Source organism: Quercus lobata, chromosome 1 (genome assembly GCF_001633185.2).
Source record: "Quercus lobata isolate SW786 chromosome 1, ValleyOak3.0 Primary Assembly, whole genome shotgun sequence".
Taxonomy (NCBI): domain Eukaryota; kingdom Viridiplantae; phylum Streptophyta; class Magnoliopsida; order Fagales; family Fagaceae; genus Quercus; species Quercus lobata.
Genome location: NC_044904.1, coordinates 26,967,876 through 26,984,371, shown reverse-complemented (window position 1 = coordinate 26,984,371; position 16,496 = coordinate 26,967,876). Strand labels below are relative to the sequence as shown.

At 40.6% G+C, this 16,496-nt stretch overlaps 1 protein-coding gene across 1 annotated transcript; it reads right to left on the bottom strand.

Annotated features, from left to right (window-relative positions):
• Positions 1-8,250: 8,250 nt before the first annotated feature.
• On the bottom strand, positions 8,251-8,730 carry LOC115951742. Its single transcript, XM_031068895.1, has one exon. It carries the CDS (start codon positions 8,728-8,730, stop codon positions 8,251-8,253), a length of 480 nt encoding a protein of 159 aa, XP_030924755.1.
• Between the last annotated feature and the right edge of the window lie 7,766 nt (positions 8,731-16,496).

Sequence of the window (16,496 nt, the reverse complement as noted above, 5' to 3'; positions counted from 1 at the left end):
CACTTGGACCCTACTTGAGCACCTATCCCATCAGACACCCCTTTTAGTCCTTTGTGAGTTGCGACAGCCAAGGCAACACTGTTCAGGGGTCTTCTCCACATTAATGCGGCCAGAAAAGCAGTTGTAATGTATTTAATGTGGTGGTGGCAGCTTTTCCTTAGATATTTTGAGTTTTCTTTCCTTTCACGTGTTTAGAGAGTGTGCTTCAACAGTTTGAATATACATTTGCTCCGGATTTGCCATGTCCAAGGAGAAGTTCCTCTTCGGACTTTCTTTTCTTTGTCTTCCAAAGATGAGGCTTGTAACATAGATCACCTAAGTCATGTTTGTCTCCTCGGATTTGTTAGTGTCCTCGGACTAGGCCCAAGGCCCAATACATTACTTTGAGCCATGACCTCCATAATAGCCCCTCAAAACTCCAGTTTTTATCTCCATTTGAGGAGAAAAGCGGGGTTTTGATTTTTTAAGGGATAAGACCAATTAATTTTTGGTTCATACGTGTGGGAGCGGTTGCTTCTGACACATCGTGGATTACGAGGCACTATTAATTGCTCTAGGCGGCTTTGTGTTCCCCACATCCAACGACGAAGCGTGGATCCAATGACTGATATTTCTCCTAGAATTTTGAGCGGGAGTAACTTTTCCCTTCCTCTCTTGCCTTTCCTTTTTACGAACATCCAAGAACTCTAGAGAATTTCAGCGTCCAGTCTTCATAAAACGTTCCAGAATTTTGAATTTTCGTAACCATTCTCGTGAGAAGTGTTTCCTTAAGAAGATCTCTGAGAGCTTCAGAGATTATTGCACTGATACCCGTAAGTTCTCATTCCTTTACGTTACCCCATTTTCATCTCGGCCTTCCTTCTCAGCCCTTCAGTTCATCTAGATGGGTAAATTCAAGCGTTTAGTAGATACACCGGCCGCCATGGAGGCTTTTAGAGCTAGCTACCGCATCCCGTAGGGGGTGGTTTTGGAGTATTGTCCTCCGGACCGAGTACTGACCAATAGGGAGGTGGGTGAAGTCGCCATTCCCATGATTGCTTTTATAGAAGGAGGAATGACGCTTCCTATGCGTAGGATTACCCGGGATTATTTGCTTAACCATAGGTTGACACCTTATCAGTGCGCCCCTAAACTATTTAGGGTCTTAGGTAGCATAGATGCCTTGAACAAGCAGATGGGCTTAGGTCTCACTTGGCACGATATGGTTCACATGTACGAGTGCCACCATCTTGCCAAAACGGGGTACTACCTTAAATCTCGGTCTGAGATCGTTAGGCTAATCTCCTGTCTTCCTAAGTCCAATAAGGGTATGAAGGATGACTACCTTATTGCCTCGGGGGAGTGGGGCGACGGTCTTCATTGTCCAACTCGGGCAAGAGATCCAGGTGCGGTGCCTTTAGGATCAATCCCTTGCGAAGGGGGTTTAACCCTTTAGTTTTATTCCCTTCGCTTGAAAATTCAAACTTTTTTTTTATTATATATTTTTTTTTTAGTGGTTTGACTACAATTCCCTTCTCGACTGTTTTGCAGATAGAGCCCACGTTGCTCCTCGGCTGAGCTATATAAACGTTCAAGCCCTAAACTACCTCCTGAGATCAGAGATCTTTGTTCACGAGGACGGGCAATTGCGTGCTGCTCATTTGATCTTGGGTTATGAACCCTTGTCCCACGCTTTCTTGGACGTCGGCCAATCAATAAGAGCCGGTAGCCCGAGGTTGTCTAGGATTAACGTGTCGAAGCCAGGATTCTTGGCCCGAAGGGACCCTCCGCCGGTTGTCTTGCCCGTCCTTCAGAATCCTCAACCAACTGAACAGCCACCTCCACAAGACAATCCCGGAGCAGCATCATTTGTTGAAGAGGAGACTAAATCATCTCGTCTTTCTCTAGAGGAGGAGATAGACGAGTTCTATTTTGAGGAGGATATTCCAAAAACTCCCCTGATCGAGCTCTCGGACTCTGAGGGTGAGCCGGATAGAAACTCTGTAATTGGCGCTCCTCCTCTCGTTATTGCCTGCCTAGACGATTCTTCTGACGAAGAGGTGGACAACATGGCCTTAAACAAAGGCAACAAAAGTTTACGAGAGCTGATGGCTGCTCGGGGTAAGGGGCAAACCTCAAAGATGCTTATTAAGTCCCAAACTCCCTATGACCTTCCTCTTGCTCCCCCATAGATCCCTGCCGATCTCGGCCTGAAAGTCAATCCCGACCTAAAGAAGAAAAGGCCAGTCAAGTCCCTTAAGGAAGGTGAGGTGGGGTCCTCGCCAGGGCACAAAACAACAAAAAGTGACTCGAGAGCCTCGGGACAAAAGGGCTCCATCTATGGAGAGCCAAGACTAGCTGGAGCGGGTTGAAGTGCGCATCCTACCACGCACTTGGAGCCCTCGGCTCGAGGTGGATGGAGCGGCAATTCCTTACAACACCTCAGTCCGAAAGTACAATAGGGGCCAAGCAAGGTACATCGCTGAAGCCCTGGAGCAGCCCATGCTCCTTCCTAGGGACATGGAAGCTTACAGGGGCTTTTCACAGAGTGAACTCTTCCTGTCTCTGAAGAGGGATCTTGCGATGGTAAGGCAAGTTATCCTCTTACGAGCAGGATTATTGAGTCATACTATATTCTAACTCATGTCATTTTGTCATTTTTAGGCAGATTACTCAGCAAGTCTTTGTGGCCGAGGAGTGGTGTCACAACAACCGCAAGTTGGCTAACGCTGAAGCCATTTCTCGTGCCAAGGTAGAGAAGACCCTAGGGGCCTTCAAGCAGGAGCATCATGAGTTGGTCAAGAAGCTCAAGGAGGCAGAGACAGGCCGTAGGAGTGCTAACGCTGGCTCAAAGAACACTGAGAAACAAGCTGAAGACCAACGCTAGCTACTATATGTGACTGAGATCAACCTTGTTACTGAAAAGAAAGCCGTTCTGGATCTCAAAACTGCGTTGCAGAAAGCTAAGAAAGAGGTCCAGCTAGCCAAGGAAGCAGCCGAGGCCGAGAAGAGGGCCAGCTTGGAGTGGAGGAGAAGGAAGCGAGGCTTACCGAGGAATTGTCAGAAGTATACAGGGATTACTGTAGCATTTCATGAGCTCAGGCTCTTAATGCTGCAGGTATCCCTGTAGATTCTACTATGAGGTTGCTCGAAAACGTCTTCTACCCTCCAGAGATCCGGGAGGTCCCTGCCGATGCCCCTGAAGCTTCTAAGCAGCCTGCGGCTATTCCTGATGCCATCCCCACAACTGAAATTACTAGGGGCTCTAGCCAGGTCACCGTCTTGGGTGAGGATGCTGCGGGGGAGAAGGGTAAAGGTAAGGGCAAAGGGAAGAAACCCTCCTCCAAGTCCAAGGATCCCTTTAAGGAGACAGTCACCGAGGCCGAGAGTCATGGGGTTGACCCAAAAACCAAGGATGTTCCTCCTCCTCAGCTAGAGCAAAAAGAAGATCCCCTTGCTGAGGTTTAGCACCTAGGGTTTTTATCTCTCTTTTTTTTCGTATAATTTTGAATGGAAGTTGTACTGTATTTTTGTTTTTCAAAGACTTCTCATCCAAAAGTATTGTATTATGTTTGGTTATTAATATAAATGTTCTTTCTCTCATTCTTTATTTTTATGCTTGACTTTGATGGAATTTTATTGTAGTATTCCGAGTCAATATGACTGTTTCTTTAGTTGAAGTTTCAACAACATTTTGCCAATATAAGCGGTAAAAGCTACCACACAAGACTTTGGTTGTGTTCAAAACTGGATAGATGTCCTAAGTTATTAATTTCCCCTAAGCCTATGGTCTGAGGAGCCACGCAGGACTTAGGTTATGTTTAAAACTTGGTAGATGCCATAAGTTGTTAATTTCCCCTAAGCCTGTGGCTCAAGGAGTCGTGCAGGATTTAGGTTCTGCTTAAAACTTGGATAGATGCTATAAGTTGTTAATTTCCCCTAAGCTTGTGGTCCGAGGAGCCATGCAGGACTTAGGTTCTGTTTAAAACTTGGACAAATGTCATAAGTTGTTAATTTCCCCTAAGCCTGTGGCCCGAGAAGCCATGCAGGATTTAAGTTCTGTTTAAAACTTGGATAGATGCCATAAGTTGTTAATTTCCCCTAAGCTTGTGGTCTGAGGAGCCATGCAGGACTTAAGTTTTGTTTAAAACTTGGATAGATAGAAACGAGCCGGAACACATGCAGTTATCATGAAATGTAGTGTGGGTGAAACTGCTTTTATTAATAATAATATCTTCTTAGGTTATTTACATTCCATGGGCGGGGTACAGCTCTCTCATCTAAGTCTTCCAAATAATATGCACCTATTCCTGCCACTGAAGTGATGCGGTATGGGCCTTCCCAGTTAGGTCCCAGCTTTCCCCAAGATGGGTTCTTTGGGCTACTCACAATTTTTCTCATCACTAGGTCTCTTGGCCCTAGCGGCCTCAGTTTTACATTGGCATCGTACCCCTGCTTGAGCTTTTGGTGGTAATAGGCTAGTTGGATCATTGCCATGTCTTTTCTCTCCTCAATTAAGTCTAGACTTCTTTCTAGCAATTCATCGTTGTTACTTAGGGTAAAGGTGACGGTTTTTAACATTGGAAAGCTAGCTTCCAAAGGGAGTACAGCCTCGGCCCCGTAAGTCATAGAAAAAGGAGTTTCTCCCGTTAATCGTCGTGGCGTAGTTCGATAGGTCCATAGGACGTGTGGCAATTCTTCCACCCATCTTCCCTTTGCATCATCCAATCTCTTCTTTATCCCATTAACTATGACCTTATTTACAGCCTCAGCTTGCCCGTTTCCTTATGGATAGGCCTGAATGGAATATCGGTTCGTAATTCCCAAGTCGCAGCAGTATTTCCTAAAGGTCTTACTATCAAATTGAAGGCCGTTATCCGAGATGAGGGTACGAGGAATTCTGAAGCATGTAATGATATTTTTCCAGACGAATTTCTTTGCATCCACGTCCCTAATGTTGGCTAGAGGTTCAGCTTCGACCCATTTGGTGAAGTAATCTATGCCGACCATCAAGTATCACTTATTTCCTACTACTTTCGGGAAAGGGCCCACAATATCCAGAACCCATGAACGGCCAAGGATCGAAGAGGGGATTAAGGACCCCTCCTAGTTGGTGGATATTTGGACAAACCTTTGGCATTGGTCGCACTTCTTAACATATTCTTGGGCCTTCTTCTACATGCTCGGCCACTAGTACCCTTGAGTGAGGGCTCTGTGTGCCAGCGACCTTCCTCTTGTGTGGCTACCACAAATTCCCTCATGCAATTCTTCGAGTAACATCTTTAATGCTTTTGGGTGCACGCATAATAGATATGGCCCTGAATAGGAGCGCTTGTACAGCTTGTGATCCCCTGACAGCCAGAACCGAGGAACTTTTCTTCGTATTTTCTCGGCTTCCAATTTTTCTTTGGGCAATACATCGTCCTTAAGAAAGCTTACTAGGGGATCCATCCAGCTCCGACTCACTCTGAGTTGATGGATTTGAACCATGTCCTTTTTTATTGCACCTACCTTGCACAAATCCTCGACAAGGATGATTCGGGGTAAACCTTGCTCCGAGGACATGGCAAGAGTGGCTAATGAATCCGCATGTGTGTTCCTGCTTCTAGAGACATGCGTCAAGTTGAAAAATTCAAAGTCCGACTGCAAGCGCTTGACTTGTCTAAGGTATTCCTGCATTCTTATGTCCCTAGCTTCCAACTCGCCCTTCACCTAGCCTACAACCAATCTGGAATCCGAGAACACCTCTAAGGCCTTCCCCCCCATTTTCTGCACCATGGTCGTTCCCTGCAATAAAGCCTCATACTCGGCTTCGTTGTTTGTAGCCGAGAACCCTAGTCTCAATGACTTTTCAATGGTAATCATCTCGGGGGATATTAGAACCAGCCCTACCCCAAATCCCTTTTGATTTGCTGCGCCATCAACATAAACTTTCCACTGTAAGGCTCCTTGTGTAGAGATTGTGCCAACCGATTTTCCATCCATGTTTTCCTCCTCTCTTACTGCTTCTACTGGGGGTTCAGTAAATTCGGCTATTAAATCAGCGAGAACTTGGCCCTTGACAGAGGTCCGAGGCATGTATTTAATATCGAAAGCCCCTAGGAGCGTGCTCCACAAGGCAATTCTTCCTGTGTAATCGACGCTCTGGAGCACCGACCTGAGGGGAAGTTGAGTCAAGACAACGACCGTGTGTGCCTGGAAGTAGTAGGGGAGTTTCCGTGTAGCATGCACCACTGCAAGAATTGCCTTCTCCAATGGTAAGTAACGCACCTCAGCCTCATGTAACGATTTGCTTACATAGTAAATTGGCTATTGTATGCTGTTGTCAATGCGTATTAACACCAAGCTCATAGCATGAGGGGCCACCGCTATGTAAGCAAACAGAACTTCGTCGACCTCAGGGCTAGACATGATGGGCGGTCGCGACAGGTATTCTTTAAGTTACTGGAAGGCTAAGGCATAGTCCTTGGACCACTCAAATCCTTTCCACTTGTTCATTAGGAGGTAGAAAGGACGTCATTGGTCTGCAGATCGGGAAATAAACCGATTCAATGCCGCGATCATTCCAGTGAGTTTCTGGACTTCTTTTGGGTTCCAAGGAGCTTGTAAGTTATAAATTTCTTTGATTTGGTCTGGGCTCGCCTCTATTCCCCTATGAGTTACCATATAGCCTAAAAATTTGTCGGATCCGACACTAAATGAGCACTTAGAGGCATTGAGACGCAGTTTGTGTTTTCTTAAGACGCCAAAGATGACCTCGAGATCTCTTACATGCTTGGATACCACTTTACTCTTTACTACCATATCGTCTATGTAGACTTCAATACTCTTACCTAGTTGTGGATCAAACATTCTGATCATCATCCTTTGGTAGGTAGACCATGCATTCTTTAAATCGAATGGCATTACTTTGTAATAGTAGTTTCCGACAGGGGTCATGAATACTGTTTTTTCTTGATCTCCCAGGGCCAGTGGTGTTTGATGATAACCTTAGAAGGCATCTAGGAAGCTCATTCGAGGGTGGCCTACAGTTGCGTCTACCAACCGATCTATCCGAGGCATTGGGAAAGGGTCTTTCAGGCACGCCTTGTTCAAGTCTGTGAAATCTACGCAAACTTGCCATTTCCCAGTCTTCTTTTTTACCACCATTGTATTTACCAATCACTCGAGGTAAAAGACTTCTTTGATAGCCCCTGCCCTCTTCAATTTTGTTACTTCGTCCTTCATAGCGTCAGCATGCTCTTTTAACGAGCGTCGGGGTAGTTGCTTTTTGGGAATAGAGGATGGGTTAAAGTTTAGGTAGTAGCAAATGAGATTCGGATCAACCCCTGGGGCATCGTAGGCGTCCCATGCGAATACGTCAACATTTTCTCTCAAAAACCCAATCAATTCCTCTTTCTCTCGGAGGGGTAGTTCTGAGCCGACTTAAAAGAATCTCTCTGGGTCATTGTCAACAGTAACCCTTTCTAGACTCTCGCATTTTATCTCCTCGGCTGGCTCATTGACGGGTACTGCCGAGGTGGCTGATTGCTATAAGTCCTTTCTTGTAGGGGTCGAGGGTTCTGCATTAGATTGGCGTGAGATGGCAGCCATCATGCATTGTCTAGCCATGATTTGATTTCTTATAATCTGCTCTACTTGGCCCTCTGATGGGTATTTTACCTTCTGGTGAAGTGTAGAAGAAATGGCTCCCAGGGCATGGAGCCAAGGTCTGGCCACTATGGCTATGTATGGTGAGTAGGCATCGACCACGATAAAATCCACCTCCACCACGTCTGATCCGATCTGTATAGGCAGTCTGATCTGTCCCCTCAGTGTGACAGTCTTCCCTTCGAAACTTATCAAAGAGGAATCATATGCCATTAGGTCCTCGGGCTTTAGGTTCAGCCCCTTGTACAAATCAGGGTACATTACTTCCACAGCACTGCCTTGGTCTACCAGTACTCTCTTCACGTCAAACCCTCCAATCCTAAGTGTAACTACCAAAGCATCGTTGTGAGGTTGGATGGTTCCAATCTTATCCTCGTCCGAGAATCCCAGCACAGGTGAGGTCCCCTTCTTAGACCTTTTGGATTCCCTATCATTGTCCTCGGTGGAAAACCGAGCCACAGATATTACCTTAGAGGGAAAAGAGCCGGTTCTCCCCAGAGCGACGAGGATGACATTTATCATACCCATGGGAGGTCTTAAAGATATGTCTCTCCGGGGTTCTTGGTCTACCTGATCCAGATGACTGCTAGAAGGGTGTAAGAGGTGCCGCAACTTTCCTTCTCAGACCAACTGATCCAGGTAGTTCCATAGATTTCTGCAGTCTTTAGTGGTATGTCCATGGTCTTGGTGGTACTGACAACACAGACTCTGGTTGCGTTTTGAGGAGTCTTTGGCCATTTTATTCGGCCACTTGAAGAAAGGCTCGTTCTTAACTTTCTCCAAAACCTGTTGTACCGGCTCTCTAAATATAGCGTTAACCGCTTGCGTGGTGATTGGTCCAGATTGTCCCGCAAAATCTCTTCTTAGATGGTTACTATTGTATCGTTCTGACCTGAAATCATTCCTCTTATAAGGGATGATCTTCTCCTTTCCTTTCCCTTGTAGTTGGTCCTCTTCCACCCTTTTGTATTTGTTAATCCTATCCATAAGTTGACGAACGCTGGTAACAGGCTTACCAATTAGGAACTTCCTTAAACAATGCTCGGTGGGGAGACCACTCTTAAACGTGCTGATGGTGACGTTGTCGTAGTTACCATCCATCTCGTTGTACTTCTCCCAATATCTATCTGAATATGCTTTTAAAGTTTCCCCTTCGTGTATGGATAATGACAACAATGAACTTAGAGGCCGAGGAACCTTGCTGTTCGTAATAAAACGAAAGCCAAAGGCTTGGGTGAGCTGCTTGTAGGAATCTATGGAGTTCGTCTTCAAGCTGTTGAACTACCTCATCGCCACGGGTCCTAGATTGGACGGGAAAACTTTGCACATCAAAGTCTCATTTCGAGAATGGATAGCCATTCTTTGGTTAAATTGGCTCACATGCTCCACAGGGTTTGTTCGGCCATTATAAATGGTGAACGTAGGTTGGTGAAAACGCCGTGGCAGTCTAGCCCCTTCTATCTTGTGCGTGAAGGGTGACTTGGAGATCTGATCCAGAGCTTTATTCATGGCATCATTACCCAGACCTTTACTAGACGAGCTCTTATGTCTCCGTTCATAACGCTACTCTTTTTCATAGGAGAAGGTTTCACTTGGGGGAGTTCTTGATCTCCACCTGTAATTGACATCCTCTTCCTCATTAGAGGATATGTCAGAGCTGGAAGGGGACCGCCTTTACTGTGCATGGCGCAACCTCTTTTTCAGGTCGTCTATCTCTCACTGCATGGCCTGACGGTTGTTTTCTCTTTGGGATATGCGACTACCTATTTGGGAGTGTCTTTGGCTCGTCTGAGTAGTATGCACACTTCCCTCTCGGTTCCTTTCATTGCCCAGATTTGGCTCAAGGTCAAGAGGATTACTTTGCTGCTGAGGCCTAATGGGTTCTGTCCACTGGGGATCGATTTGGCATGAGTTTTCTTGGTGTGGACCTGATCCTGCCATGTTTAACCGTCATACTCACTAACACCCGAGTTCTTCCCATAGACGGCGTCAATTGTAGGGACAAGATTTGGAGCCCAAGCCCAAACTTTGTGGAATCTTGATCCAAAGAGCCCAATACAATGAATTTTGTAGAGTATGGTCAAAGAACTAGGTTAAAATGAGTTAAACAACAGCTAGCATGAGATTTAGGAGTAACTAAACACGAATAAAAACTATCATGGTCAAAGGACTTTCTATCCGAGGAGACTAAAATTTTACTTATGATTACAGATCACCAACTTAGGGTTCTTTTACATGTTCTCCTCCTCTCTCTTCTTTTTCACCACCCCTTTCTTTATGGGAGTTTTTCTATATTATATAGGCTATCTCTGATTATCTGGATCTTGCACTTGTTGATCACCTAAACCCCTACTTAAGCACTCATCCCATTAGACACCCCATTTCAGTCCTTTGTGAGTTGCGGCAGCCAAGGCAGCACTGTTTAGGGGTCTTCTCCATATTAATGCGGCCAAAAAAGCAGTTGTAATGTATTTAATGTGGTGGTGGCAGCTTCTCCTTAGATATTTTGAGTTTTCTTTCCTTCCACGTGTTTAGAGAGTGTGCTTCAATAGTTTGAATATACATTTGCTCCGGATTTGCCGTATCCGAGGAGAAGTTCCTCTTTGGACTTTCTTTTCTTTGTCTCCCAATGATGAGGCTTGTAACATAGATCACCTAAGTCATGTTTTCTCTCCTTGGATTTGTTAGTGTCCTCGAACTAGGCCCAATGCCCAATACATTACTTTGGGCCATGGCCCCCACACACGTGTTTACAGTATTCATAAAGCAAAAAATGTGTTTGGTACCATATTTCAAATAACATGTTTCAGTGTATGAAAAAACATAATTGTGTATTTGGTTTGTGTGTTTTTTATTTTTAAAAAGATGACAAGTATGGTACAATTTAATATTTTTTTTATTTGAGGAGAGAGAAATCAATTTATATTTTGTCTAATTAAGTGGGCCCTATGGTTTTCAACATATTTACAAAAGTGCCATTAAGTAACGTTGTTTGAAAACTAAAAATTGGTAAGAGGAATTTTCTAAATTTAGTATTTAAACACTTTAAAATAAGCAACATAACTCAAACACTCCAGTAAATAACACCATTTCCAAACGTGTTGTTTTTTTTAGGCTTACAATTTTCAATGCATAAACACTGAAAACTGTTATTCAAACACCCTAACCAAACAAGCCCCAAAACTCAAGGATTACACAAGGTCACAAACAATGACATTAATAGCTCTAAAATTATAATTAAAAAAAAAAAAAAAAAAAACCTTGATCCGTATCCCATTGTAGTTCCTCAAATTCATTGCTGCATATAAATTGCAATACCTCGAACTGAATTTTCAGCTGAATCTTTAAACTTTTTTTTGCCATTTTGCCTTTGGAAACTATTGGCCAAAGTAAATATCTTTATCAAATTATTTAGCAAAGGAAGAAAAGTGAACAAGCTAATAATGGGTGTTGTGAGCCTGTGAGAGACCCGGCATATATGCCGGGTACAGCATATAATTTTCGCACATAATGCCGTTTTGGAAAGATGTAATATTGTACTTATATCTTTTTTTTATTTTTTTATTTTTGGATAAAAATTGTACTTATATCTTAGACTCTTTGGGATGGACCCTATAATTCTGTTGGACAGATGTAACATTGTAGTGCGTATTGGGTTGGGCCATATAATGATGTTGGAAAGATGTAAATGTATTATTCTAATCTTTTTAAAAACACTCATATGAAAATGATAATCAAAACGGTCGTTTAAAGCTCTCAAAATCGAAACCACAACTTATATGATATGTTTATCAAATATAAAGTGACCTTTTCATTCACAAAGTCTGTTAAATTTGGATAAGAAAAAGGTCCACTATATTGTAAATATTAGTACCAAGACGGTGTTGTTTCAAGATTCAAGTGATAGTCTAATGATAATGATATTTTTTGTAATGCTTTATATTTGTAATTCAAACTCGTTTACTTACTTCCAAAAAAATAAAGGGCTTCATTTCGACATTTTTAGCACAACTCAACTCAGGGCTCCAAAAAGGCGAAAACACATTTCTAAAGGATTACTTAAAGGAACTAAGAGTCCGTTTGGTTGAAGGGTGGAAAAATAGGAGGATAGAAAATAGTGGGAGAATGGAAAAGTGAAAGGATAGAAAATATTTTATTTTCTTTCCCTTTTGTTTGGTTGGGAGTGGAAAAGTAAAAAGATAAAAAAAATGAGTTTGAATAAATTTACTCATATACCCTTATTAAAGAATGATACCTAATTAAAACAAAAAAGTGACAAATAACCACAAAAAAGAGCAATCATCCTAATTTATTAAAAATAAATAAAAATTGTAGGGATAAATAGCCCAAGAGTATATATTGGGCCGTGGGCCTTGTCCGAGAATGCTTAGTAGTCCAATGACAGATAAACGATAGTGAAGATGTAAGAATCAGAACTCCACGAGCAAGCTATGACTGAGAAGGTTAGGAAAGGTGAGCCGAGAAGAAATGTCTCCTCGGCTAAGCAAAGAAAAGGTCAAAAGGTGTGGTCTGCTATCCAGAGTAACGTTCTGGGATATCTTATTGATAAGAATACACATCATGAAAGCACAGGACAAAGGGAAGTTATGAAATATTTAAGAGAAAACTGCCACCACTACATATGCTCTACAGCTAATTCTCTGGCCGCATTAATGTGGAAGTGATACCTGAACAATAATTTTCAGCCTTACAGCTACTCCCAAAGACTTCAAGAAGGTGCTAATGGGACAAGGATCAACACCAGCGACCTAATCTACATGTGGAGGGTGGAGATGAAAGAAAGAAGATAGCATAAAATAGAAAGAAGACCTTGGGGGAAAAGGATTGGAGAAAAAGAAAGGAAAAACACTGTAACATTAGGAACTAGACTTGTAATCAAATTCAAAAGAGATATATATAAGAACACATCTCTTCGGATTGTGCCAAGGACGATTTTCTTTGGATAAAATCTATTTCTCTTTGCTTTCAGGTCATCTAAACCCACCATAATTGTTGTCCAATTCATTAGAGCCTAGTTTTCTGACCCACTCTCTTCAAATTCATTGTATTGAGCTCTTTTGGCCAAGATCCTTTTGACTTTTGGGCTTGAGATTCAAATTGGGTCCTTACAAAAATCATGTCCCAAAATAAAAATCACATCTTAAAAAAAAAGAAAAAAGAAAAAACAATGATCATACCTAGGCCCTAGAAAATCAAAAGGAAAAAAAAAAGGGAAAAGGCAACTTACTACCCAGTAAAAAATAAAAAAAGAGAAAGAAGAAGAACGCCTAGGCCTAGAAAATCAAAAGAAAAAAAAATAGAAGAGGAAACGTTGCGTAAAAAAAGAAAAAAGAAAAAAAAGGCAATGTTACTTACTGCCCAAGGAGAAGAAAAAAATAAATAAAGGCATGTGCACATTGACATTTTTGTCAATCAAGAAATTCATCTCCACTCAGTTTTCTCTTCATTTTTGAGAGAAAACATTCTGGTGGGCCCAAGGAGAAAACACTTGGGCCCACCATTTATTTTCCTTCTTCCTCACCTAACCAAACACATTCCAAAAAAATTTTCCTTCCTATTTTCTTTCCAAAGTTTTCCATCCACCCTAAACGAATCTCCAAGCAAACACACCCTAAACGAATCTCCAAACTAGATGATAGTGTCTTGAAATTCCAAAATCATTTGGATATTTTTGTTCCGGCCCAACTCTCACCTATTTGATTATTGCACGTGATGTGCATGAAATATATACAATAAAGTACTCACATATCTACATATTTAGCCTTACTTTTATATTATTTTGTGACTGATTATATAATATCTTTGTGTTGTAGGTAACAAGGGCTTTACATGCAAAGTGGGGTTAGGCCAATTGAATCAAGCCAACTTACATCCAGCCATGCATGAATTCAAGAAAAGACCAACCCAATTAAATTTAAGTCCAATTGGAGTAAGGAATCAAAGGAAATTTGTGCCAAATCCAAGTCCAATTCGGATTAGGATTCCAGACTGCACATCAGTTAGTATTTTTAGCATAACTTTCGGCTCAGATGTCCAATCGAGATGATTCAAGTTGGGCTGGAACGATAACTTAAAGGGCTACAACTTTGTAGTTTACCAAAAGTCCAAATTCTGACGTTAAATGGGCCAAAATAGTCGGTTAAGTGAAGCCTAAAAATCTGGGATTTTCTCCAAACGGGAATTCAACTTGTAATAGGATTCTTTAACCTATTTAAAGGCTCTTTAGGGCAAAATTCAGGGGGGAAGGCTAGTGCTAGGGCTGAGGGCTGAGGGCTGAATGTGTAGAGAGTTGCAGCTACTTCTTCCATGACAGTTAGTTTTATTTTATTTGTCTAGTTTAATGTTTAGTATTTTATTTCTGTGTTTTCTTTCAATTACTATGAGTAGCTAAATTTATAATTAGGGTTGAGGATGAAACCTTGTTAAGGATTATCAGTTATATTTATGTGATTTGATTTTTCCCAATATAGCTGTTCTTTAATGATTTAAATTGTTCTTACTTCATATCAATTGACTAAGATGGAATTCTAGATATGAGTTCAATCATGTTTTTCTCATGATTTAGGATTTATCTTAATTAATTGAATGCTTGGTTTATTAATTCTTGATTATAAAATTGGATATCACTTGTGATTTGTCTGTCAATGGATACAATTTATGATTTGATTTTTAGAATTGGATATATCTTGTGATTTATTTGACTACGGATACAATTGATGATTTGATTTTATACTTAAGAAGCGAAGAAGAACATGCTTTAGATTTTTAAACATAAGTTTTAATGATGATATTTTCCATGATAGCAAGATTGATTTCTAGATTATCATGCAGTGGATGGGAAAAATTAATGATCATAAATATATGCTGATATGACTTACAAGGCGGGTTCCAAAACCTTAATTCCTTTCTCTTGATTGTTTACATCTTTTTCTTGCTTTATATCTTTTGCTTAGTTTAACTATTTACTTAACTTTATTATTTGTTTAGTATATTTAATTGCAAAAAAAAAAATAAAAAAAACAGTTTTTATTAAACTAGATTAGGATTATTTTGGTTAAGGTTTAATCAATTTTCCTACGTTTATTCAAGTCCTTATGGATTCGACCTCGTTCTTGTCCAACTATACTTCGGTACGGTTCGTACACTTGCGAGTATTTTAAAATTTCACAACAGCACGCAATTGACATCGAAGGAACTAGGAACCAATAATGCTAATTATTTATTTATTTATTTATTTATTTTTGAAAAAATAATGCTAACTAAATTCTTTGTGCGTCATTGCATGATAATGATACTTTTGGTCACTTACATATAAATTGGATTTAAATCGGAAAATTAGTTTCATTCATGATTCATGCTACAAACTAGAGTAATACTTGTAGGGATGATAGGCCAGTAGTATATATTGGGCTGGGGGCCTAGTCTGAGGATGCCTAGTAGTCCGAGGATGAGTAAACATTGTTGTAGAGGTTGGCATTAATAAATAAAGGAAGGGATTTGGACATGATGGTCCAGGAAGGTGGTTTGAGGAGGGATGCTTCCTCAGCTAAGCAAAGCAAAGGTCAGAAAGTGCAATTTGCCATCCAAAGCAATGTTCTTGGAGTTTCTATTGATAAGGATGCACGTCATGGAAGCATGTAAGCTATGAACTATCTAAGAGAAAGCTGTTACCACTGCATTAAATGCTTTGTAGCTAACTCTCTGGCCGCATTAATGAGGAAGTGATACCTAAACAGTAATTTTCAGTCTTACAGCTACTCCCAAAAACTTCAGGAAGGTGCTGATGGGACAAGGATCTACACCAGCAATCTAATCTACACGTGAAAGGTAAAGATGGAAGAAGAAAGATAGTATAAAGTAGAAAGAGGACTTTAAGGGAAGGGGATCGGAGAATTAAGAGAAAAATACTGTAGCAACAAGAACTACGCTTGTAATAAAAGTCAAAAGATATATACTACTGATCTCCTCAGATTGTGCCGAGGACGGTTTTCTTTGGATAAAAACAGTCTATCTTTATTTTTTTGTCATCTGGATCCATTATAATTGTTACCCAATTCATTAGAGCCTAGTTTTCTAACCTACTCTCTACAAATTTATTGTATTAGGCTTTTTGGGCCTAGATTGTTTTTACCTTTTGGGCTTAGGAAACAAATTGCATCCTTACAATACTAATAATTTTTTATTCAAAAAAAAAATTTATTTTCCACCAAAACATATGTAATGTTAATATTTGTTTTAACATTTAATTTTTATCACAAGATTATAAATGAGCCAAGTCAAGCTGAGTATTACATGTTTAAAATTATTCATTTAATTTCAATTTGGACATAAGCCAAACTTGAGTTCATCACCAAATTATATTATATTTTTAAATTTGGTTCATTTTCTTATCAAATAAACTCAAATTTGCTAACAAGCTATTTGATTAACTTATTGTTTTCTCATATATAATAAATACTACGAGCATGAGTAAATGTTTTTACCCCTTCATAAATCTAGACTTCAAATCACTTACATGACACATGATACATGTTTTGGTCATAGTTTACCAAGTTATAACTTTTAACCTAATAGGCTTGTTACAAGCTTGTTCACAAATTTATTATATTATGTTTGAGCTCAACTTGTTTAATAGAGTTCTTTTTATTCTATTATTTTTATGAAGACTTTTTAATAGTTGAGTTTAAACTTAGACTTGTAGTTGGCCAATATGCTAAATATACGTCATATTTGGTGTGTTTGTGTATTCTAAATAAGGCAAGGATTTGCTGCAAACTAAGTTGCAGCGATTCCTGTAAAATGCATATGTGTCAAGTAGTCATTTGGTAAAAAATTCAATCTTGACA

Excerpts from the sequence above, each read along its gene's own strand:
- LOC115951742 (XM_031068895.1), bottom strand. The coding sequence starts at position 8,730 with ATGGATGGTAACTACGACAACGTCACCATCAGCACGTTTAAGAGTGGT.